Consider the following 9,590-nt stretch of genomic DNA (forward strand, 5'->3'; position numbering starts at 1 on the left):
CCACCCATTGAAGCAGACAGGCTCCCTGTCATCAGCTGACTAGTGATGTCAGGTCTCAGCCGCACTGAAACCTGGGAAAAATCTGAGACAACAGTCATTTTGTATGCTGTTAAAAATAAATATTGGGGTGAAACTCACAGAAGAATTGTGAGAAAACCGTCACACACAGGTACAGACACTATATTATGAACTACACTAACTTTACAGCCTCTGTAGCATAGTCAAAATAAAAAATTCCTGGAATACCCCTTTAAAAGCGGCCAAAGCTACTAGTTTCACAAAGAAAAGTCAACTTGATTACATTAGATTTTAACTAAATTCCCTTTTTTTTTTCTAAGCAAATCTCCCTTTCACGATGTAAATGATCTAACTAAAAGGCTTCTGAAGGAGTCTGTGACCCCTCCCCCCAATAAATTCCAATTAACCAATGAGGGCATCAATAATAAGACGGAAAAAATTTAATGTTATTTATTATTTTGTATTGGAAGAAGAATTTTCATTTTTTTTGTTTTAAACAAAAAATGGAACAACAAAGTAAAAAAATAAATAAAAAAATAAGACGGAAAAATATAGTTGTTTTTCTGGACACTTAAGTGTCTATCATGAAATCATATTCTGTGCAGCTGTTAGTCACGGCTCCAGCGCTGACTTCACGGACCTTCAGACTGGTTATTTTACCGCCCCCAGATCCGAGGGTCTCAGCGAGTTACTTCATCTACCCGGCTGAGGAACGAGATCTACCGGACGGAGAAAAGGGGCGTACAACGTTATACAGCGCAATTACCCTGAACTCAAGATACTCAATCTCAGGATCCTTGGGGGTCTCAGTGGTCGGACCCCACTAATCAGCTAGTTATTTCTTATGCCAGCGTTTCCTCAACCAGGAAATCCAGTTATTGCAAAACTACAACTCCCAGCATGCCCGGACAGCCGAAGGCTGTCCGGGCATGCTGGGAGTTGTAGTTTTTTTCAACAGCTGGAGACACCCTGGTTGGCATCCCCTGGCCCGTCTGTTTTGGCAAATCATTGGATTCATGAATGTGAAGCTCCTTTAGCACCAATGTACACTACAGAATCCGCCTAAAATTGCATTGCAGTCAATGGGATAGCACTTAAAGGGGTACTCCGCCCCTAGACATCTTATCCCCTATCCAAAGGATAGGGGATAAGATGTCAGATCGCCGCGGTCCCGCTGCGGCACCGCGCTCTCATTACAGCACAGAGCGAGTTCGCTCTGTGCGTAATGACGGGCGATACGGGGGACGGAGCAGCGTGATGTCATGGCTCCGCCCCTCGTGACATCACGGCCAGTCCCCTTAATGCAAGTCTATGGGAGGGGGAGTGACGACCGCCACGCCCCCTCCCATAGACTTGTGTTGAAAGGGGCGGACCGTGACATCACGAGGGGCGGAGCCGTGACGTAACGATGCTCCGGCCCCTGTATTGCCCGTCATTACGTGCAGAGCGAACTCGCTCTGTGCTGTAATGAGAGCGCGGTGCTGCAGCAGTGATCCCCGGGGTCCCCAGCAGCGGGACCGCAGCGATCTGACATCTTATCCCCTATCCTTTGGATAGGGGATAAGATGTCTAGGGGCGGAGTACCCCTTTAATACCTGCACACCCATTAAAGTGGTACTCCGGCATTAAAGAGATATTCCAAGAAAAAAACTTTTTCTTATATCAACTGGCTGCAGAAAGTTATACAGATTTGTAAATTACTTCTATTAAAAAAATCGTTAATCCTTCCAATAATTATCAGCTGCTGAAGTTGAGTTGTTGTTTTCTGTCTGGCGACAGTGCTCTCTGCTGACATCTCTGCTTGTCTCGGGAACTGCACAGAGTAGAAGAGGTTTGCTATGGGGATTTGCTTCTACTCTGGACAGGTCCCGAGACAGGTGTCATCAGAGAGCACTTAGACAGAAAAAGAACAACTTAACTTCAGCAGCTCATAAGTACTGAAAGGATTAAGATTTTTTTTATAGAAGTAATTTGCAAATCTGTTTAACTTTCTGGAGCCACTTGATATGTAAAGAAAAAAAAAAAAAAAAAAGTTTTTCCCTGGATAACCCCTTTAAAAACTCTACTTACCTCCAACCACTTCTCTAATACTACCGCCCTGGACTCCTTTGCAATCCTCTTTCTGGTGAGGCGGGAGGTAAGTAGAGTTTTTTTTTTTATTTTATTTGAAATGCCAGTAGCCTGGACAGGATTGTGGAAGAGTACCCCTTTAAGTGCCAAATCCACTAGAGGATACTGCAAGGGAAATATTGATTGGAATAATTAGGAGTGAAGTTTTCATGGGGAGTATTTTTTTCTTTTGATAAAAATTTGTTTACTTATATGGACCTAGGAATGCTCGTCCCTGCGGGTTCACACGTTCAGGTTTGGCACCGGCCGCACCAATGATTGAGAGATTGAGGCTCAGTAAACAAGCGCCGATCTCACTGTTGGTCAATCAATGAATTACCAATATTACAAGTCTTCTTGTCCGTACTCTGGCCGGACATTAAGAAAGGACTAGAGACTGTTTCCCAACCAGGGTGCCTTTGGCTGTGCAGGCATGCTGGGAGTTGTAGTTTTGCAACAGCTGGAGGCACCCTGGTTTATTCAGTGACAACAAGCAGGATCCACAGTCTTAGATCTCAGTCCTGCACGTCAATAATAATTATGACACAAAGCGCGCTAGAACGTTATGTAACACCTACGACAACAAAAGGTAACAAAAGAGAAATGAAGGCGCAGAACAGAAGCAACATGAACGTCTACACTGCAGTGTGATCATTGGCGCGGTTCTCTACCAGGTTTGTTATAATCGCCATTGCTGATAAACACCCCACACACACACGAAAAATCAATCCACAGGATGAGCGATAAGTAACTGATCAGTGGGGTCCGCCGCTGATCTGGAATGTGGGGGTCCCATGTCGCAGGTTTGAGCAGAGAATAGGTCCGCCGTGCGCTGCTAGCCTATTAAAGTCTAAGGGCCTGATGATATTTTAGGAGGACAGCGATCGGCCACTTTACCAGCTGCACCAATGTGCCACCAATCATGGCCGACATTATTGTGATGATCGGGGGGGGGGTCCTAGAGTTCTGATCAGACACTCATCACCTACAGTGGGATATCCCCAATTCCCATTGCTAGGAGATTACATCATGTTGGGGAGAGGGGGGGGGGGGATCTGACTTCTGGGACCACTGACGATCTTAAAAATAAAGAGGTTAAAGGGGTATTCCAGGAAAAAAAAAAAACTTAGAGAACATATATCTTTCTCAACTGTCTCCAGAAAGTTAAACAGGTTTGTAAATTACTTCTATTAAAAAAATCTTAATCCTTCCAATAATTATAAGCTGCTGAAGTTGAGTTGTTGTTTTCTGTCTGGCAACGGTGCTCTCTGCTGACATCTCTGCTTGTCTCGGGAAATGCACAGAGTAGAAGAGGTTTGCTATGGGAATTTGCTTCTACTCTGGACAGTTCCCGAGACACGTGTCATCAGAGAGCACTTAGACAGAAAAGAACAACTCAACTTCAGCAGCTCTTAAATACTGAAAGGATTACGTTTTTTTTTTATAGAAGTAAATTTACAAATCTGTTTGACTTTCTGGAGCCAGTTGATATATATATATATATAAATAAAAATTAAAAACTTTTCGCTGGATAACCCCTTTAAAGACTTTTCGGTGGGAGCTGCAGCCCGTCAGATTCACTTGGACAGAGCCGTGCTGTACCTCCAGAACCACTGGGGGACGCTGTACAGGGAAAACCCAGAGATTATCCTACAAATACACTGTCACTTTAAAATGTTGGAATACTTACTGACTGGTAGAGATGCGCGAATTTACAGTAAATTCGATTCGTCACGAACTTCTCGGCTCGGCAGTTGATGACTTTTCCTGCATAAATTAGTTTAGCTTTCCGGTGCTCCGGTGGGCTGGAAAAGGTGGATACAGTCCTAGGAGACTCTTTCCTAGGATTGTATCCACCTTTTCCAGCCCACCGGAGCACCTGAAAGCTGAACTAATTCATGCAGGAAAAGTCATCAACTGCCGAGCCGAGAAGTTCGTGACAAATCGAATTTACTGTAAGTTCGCTCATCTCTAGTTGCTGGTTATCTCCCTACTATACCAGCGTTTCCCCAACCAGGGTGCCTCTAGATATTGCAAAACTACAATTCCCAGCATGCCCGGACAGCCGAAGGCTGTCCGGGCATGCTGGGAGTTGTAGTTTTGCAACAGTTAGAGGTACCCTGCTTGGGGGAAACACTGTACTAAAGTGAACCCCAGTGTGGCGCTGGCATAGAGCGGGTACCCAAGGACAGCAGACGTCTCTCCCACCGGGTGAAGTATCTTCCTCTCTACATTCCAGATAAGGGCCCCCGGGGGAGTCTTTCCCCAGTGCACTGAATTCCTCAAGAACAGGAAGCAGTCACGTGACCGCTCACATAGGAGGACGACGGTCTCACCAGCTGTCACATCTACCACCCCCATCCACATAGAGGAAAGATCATGGGAGTCGTAATTCCGATCTGACCTCTGATGTACCGGTGTATTGTGACCCCTACAGCTGCTGCAGAACTACCACTCCACGCGTGCATGCCATCCGAGCATGATGAGAGCTGTAGTTTTGCAACAGCTGGAGGACATCGGTTGGGATGAAGGGTCCATCGCATGCCTGAGCCCAGACAGTTACCGCTTCCGTCTAGACCAGGGTTTCCCAATCTGTGTCCATCCAGCTGTTGCAGGTCATGCTGGCAGATGTAGCTCTACAACAGCTGGAGGCTGTCACGGCATGTTGGGAGTTGTAGTTTTGCAACAGCTAGAGTTCGGGTGGCTTGCAGACCACGCTGGGAGTTTTGGTTTTGCAAGTTACCGTTGCTTAACTACAACTCTCAGCATGCCCTGAATGTTGAAAACTACAACACCCCGCATGGCCTGAAATTGACAACCTTCGTGCCCTGACAGCATCAACTCTCCAGCAGTTGCAAAATTGCTTTGAGAGAGTCAACGCTCTAACTGTTGCAAAACTACAACTCCCAGCATGGCCTGACGGCATTCACTCTCCATCCGTGGCAAAACTACAACTCCCAGCATGGCCTGACGGCATTCACTCTCCATCCGTGGCAAAACTACAACTCCCAGCATGGCCTGAAAGAGTTGACTCTCCTGGACTGACAGCTTTCAGTCTTCAACCTTTGCAAAACTACAACCTCCAGCATGCCCCGACAGCATCGCCTCTCCTGCTGTTGCGAAACTACAACTCCCAGCATGCCCTGACAGCACAGACTCTCCAACCATGGCAAAAATACAAATCCCAGCAAGCCCTGAAAGCGTTGCCACTCCAGTCATTAGAAAACTACAACTCCCAGCATGCCCTGACAGCACTGACCCTCCAGCCTTTGCAAAACTACAACTCTCAGCATGTCCTGAAAGTGTTGCCACTCCAGCCGTTAGAAAACTGCAACTTCAAGCATGTCCTGAAAACGTCGACTCTCCTGCAAAATTACAACTCCCAGCATGTACTGAAAGCGTTGACTCTCCTGCTCTTGTAAAACTACAACTCCCAGCATGTCCTGAAAGCAGTGACTCTCCAACAGTTTTAAAACTACAACTCCTAGCATGTCCTGAAAGTGTTGCCACTCCAGCCATTGCAAAACTACAACTCCCAGCATGTCCTGAAAGCACTGACTCTCCAACAGTTTTAAAACTACAACTCTCAGCATGTCCTGACAGTGTCGACTCTCCCGCTCTTGCAAAACTACCAATGTAAGCATATGCCCTGACAGCAATGACTGTCCAACTATTGCAAAACTCAGCATGCCCTGACAGCCTTGACTACAACTCCCAGCATGCCCTGACAGCCTTGACTACAACTCCCAGCATGCCCTGACAGCCTTGACTACAACTCCCAGCATGCCCTGACAGCCTTGACTACAACTCCCAGCATGCCCTGACAGCCTTGACTACAACTCCCAGCATGCCCTGACAGCCTTGACTCTCCAGCAGTTGCAAAACTACAACTCCCAGCATGCCCTGACAGCCTTCGGCTGTCAGGGCATGCTGGGAGTTGTAGTTTTGCAACAGCTGTAAGGTGACAGATTTGGGCACACTGGTGTAGACAGTGGGGGGGGGGCCATACTGCACCCAGGGGAAATCCCCGCTGTGAGTCATTAGACAATAAGGCACACCCTATGGGCAGAGCAGGGACACCGCCGCCTCCGCCCGCCCGCACCGCCACACAACAGAATGACCCCCCGCGCGGCACAGAGAGGAGAACCACAAGCACCAGCGCCCCCACCACTACTACTACAACCATCATCACCGCCGCCGCCGCACTTCCTGTCCGCACACCCCCTCCTCCTCCGCGGCCCCCCTGACATCCATCACGCCGCTGTCACCTGGATGTAGTTGCTCTCGCAGTAATCCGCCACCCGGGTGAGGTTCTGGTAGCTCTCGATCAGCGCCCTCTTCCCGGCCGGGATCTCCTCCTCTAATAACATCTGCAGCTCGGCCATCTTCCAGCCCTGTGCATCTCTCTTCCTCGTACGGCGGAGGACAAGACAGCTGAGCCCCGGACCCGCCCGCCTGCTATTCTGGGATTCCGAGCCTCGCTTTCGCTTAGCCCCGCCTCTCCTCACACAGATTTTGCACGCCCTGCTCGGCTTCCGTAGTCTGCGCAAAGCACCACGGGACTTGTAGTTTTTTTTTCTTTTTTTTTTTTCCGTCTCCTCCTTGGATAGCTTGCGATTTAGTAAAATGCAGGGATTTATTCTGTTTTTTAACCCCTCCAAAACCAAGGGTCAGCTTTATCTGTGGAGCTAAGAGAAAAGCAACTGTCTTTGTTGTCCATAGTAACCGATTAAAATGAAACTGTCTTTGTTTCCCTTGAAAACCGATTAAAAGCCGCTGTCTTTGTTGATGGTTGCAACCAAAGGAAAAGGAACTGTCTTGGTTGCCTTTAGCAACCGACTGAAAAGCAACTGTCTTTGTTGCCCGTAGCAACCGACTGAAAAGCAACTGTCTTTGTTGTTCATAGCAACCAATTGAAAAGCAACTGTATTTGTTTCCCTTAACAACCCAATGAAAACCGTTGTATTTGTTGCCCATAGCAACCAATTGAAAAGTAACTGTCTTTGTTGACTTTAGCAACCGATTGATAAGCAACTGTGTTTGTTGCCCATAGAAACCGATTAAAAAGTAACTGTCTTTGTTCCCCTTAGTAACCGATTAAAAAGCCGCTGTCTTTGTTGCCCGTAGCAACCGATTGAAAAGGAGCTGTCTTTGTTTCCCTTAGTAACCGATTAAAAAGCAACTGTCTTTGTTGCCCGTAGCAACCGATTAAAGGGCAACTGTCTTTGTTTCCCTTAGTAACCAATTAAAAAGCCTCTGTCTTTGTTGACGGTTGCAACCAAATGAAAAGGAACTGTCTTTGTTGCCCGCAGAAAGCGATTAAGGGTACGTTCACACGTACGCAGATTTCATGCGCAGGAATTTCTGCTGCAGATTTCAATGTAAACTAAATGACTGAGCACAGCTTCTAATCTGCAGCAGTTACAAATCCTCCGCATCAAATCTGCGCAGGATCCAGTATGTGTGAACATACCCTAAAAGTCTCTGTTTCTGTAGAAACCAATCAGAGCTTGCCTTTCCATTTTACCAGCGCAATTGAGCTGAGCTGTGATTGGTTGCTACAGGCAACAGAGACATTTTAAAAAAATGGTTTAAAAAAACTGCAAAGTTTTTGATTTTATTTAATTTAATATTAAGGTGTGTTCACACTGTGTTATTGCTGTCCATTTAAACCAGTGTTTCCCAACCAGGGTACCTCCAGCTGCTGCAAAACTATGACTCCCAACGGCTGTCTGGGCATGCTGGGAGTTGTAGTTTTTCTCAACAGCTGACACCACAATGGCTGGGAAACACTTGTTTATCGTATACATTTCATATGAAAAAACATATACATTAACAGGTGCTAAAAACGTCATAATCGGGTTCCCGTTGACCTACATTATAAATAAACAAAATGGCAATAATGGCCCTCATTTACTATTCTAAACCCGGCTTGTTTTGTCGGGTTTTTTTGGCGCATCTTTGTCTGCGCCATGTCGCAGACATCGTGCGACAGGATGCAACATTTTTTCCCGACGGACCCGATGTGGATTCTCCCAAACCCGAAAAAGGGGCGTAACCCGACATTTCTGAGCTTTCCCACTTATTTATAAAGGTTTCCAACCCAAATTTGTTGAATTGTTGTGGATTTTTTCCCGACAACTCAGAGGAGTTGGAAACCAAAACCAACAAAACCCACGTGCGACAAACAGGATGCGACATAATAATAAATACCAGGGGAAAAAAGCAGTCGGGTAAGAAAGCAACATAGACTTACAACCCGATTTTCTAAGTAAATGAGGGCCAATGTGTCCATTTTATTTTGGCGTCGTCAACAATAGTGTGGTTGACGACATTTTTGTATAAAGCAAAATTAACCCTTTGAGGACGCAATGATTACTCTTTTTTTGCGTTTAAATTTTTTCCTCCCCGCTGGCTGAATTATGCTTGCATGGACATGCGCCGTTTCTGTAGACGGCAATGCAGTCCGACGGAATTCTGCCCAAAGAATGTACATATTCATTCTTTCTGCGGACATCCATTCTTTTTATTTTATTTTTTATTTTTTTATGTTTTTTCCAATATTACAACAGATTAAAAGTAATAACATACAGCAATAACATTTACATCCCCTCTAACCCAACCCAGCCTGCCTAAAGGTGGGGGGGGGGGGAAATTCTGCCGACGCAATTCAGCTGCAGAAATTCCACAGTCTGAACAGAGCAGCAGAATATGTCTATGGAGACAACAATGTCCGCACTGTCCAAACACCAACTGATTCAGTCGACCCTAGCTGCTTCAGAGTCTCAGGCTGGAATAATTCAGTCGGGAGATTCCTCAATCTAAACCCAACCTTAGTCTTATCATTTTTAACCAACATGAGGGCTTGTTTTATGCGGGACCAATTGTACTTTGTAAGGACATCACTGATTTTACCACAAAATTTGTGGAGAAAATTGAAATAAAAAATAAAAAAAGACGAGACAATTTTTATATCTACGCAGTGCTCTTTACCTGTTAAAAATTACATCTTATCTTTATTCTGTAGGTCCATATGATTACAACAATATCCGATTTATATAGGTTTTGTTTTATTTACTACTTTTAAAAAATGATACCTTTTTGTAAGAAAATAAGCATGCTTACAGGAGATATATCATCCAAAGGATAGGTGATAAGGTTTAGATCGTGGGGGTCCGACTGCTGGGATCCCCGCGGTCTCCTGTACTGGCCCCTGGCTCTCCCTGGGAGCGGCATTTCATGTCCCCCGCACAAAGGGGGGTGCGCCCCTCCATATATGTCTATTCGGCTATCTCCTGCATTCCTATAGAAATATATGGAGGTGGCATGGCAGCCTTTGCTTCGTGCGGAGGGTGTGACGCGCCACTCCCGGTGAGAGCCAGGGCCCCATACAGAAGATCGTGGGAGGTCCTACCAGTCGGACCCCACTCAATCCTTTGGATAGGGTATACGTTTTTCCCCAT

The 9,590-nt window shown here is 46.0% G+C and overlaps 1 protein-coding gene across 7 annotated transcripts in view; it reads right to left on the reverse strand.

The window, feature by feature from the left end:
* Positions 1-6,789, reverse strand: part of ABI1 (abl interactor 1) — a 100,802-nt gene extending 94,013 nt beyond the window's left edge. For 5 of the 7 annotated variants that reach the window (XM_056519360.1, XM_056519358.1, XM_056519356.1 and 2 more), the window contains exon 1: positions 6,396-6,656. In XM_056519360.1, coding sequence (XP_056375335.1) covers positions 6,396-6,512 — 117 coding nt within the window. In that variant the 5' untranslated portion in view covers positions 6,513-6,656. Of the gene's footprint in view, positions 1-6,395 lie in introns of all 7 variants that reach the window. The other 2 variants (XM_056519362.1, XM_056519361.1) reach the window with 1 other exon arrangement.
* Between the last annotated feature and the right edge of the window lie 2,801 nt (positions 6,790-9,590).

Source organism: Hyla sarda, chromosome 5 (assembly GCF_029499605.1).
Source record: "Hyla sarda isolate aHylSar1 chromosome 5, aHylSar1.hap1, whole genome shotgun sequence".
NCBI classification, from domain to species: Eukaryota; Metazoa; Chordata; class Amphibia; order Anura; family Hylidae; genus Hyla; species Hyla sarda.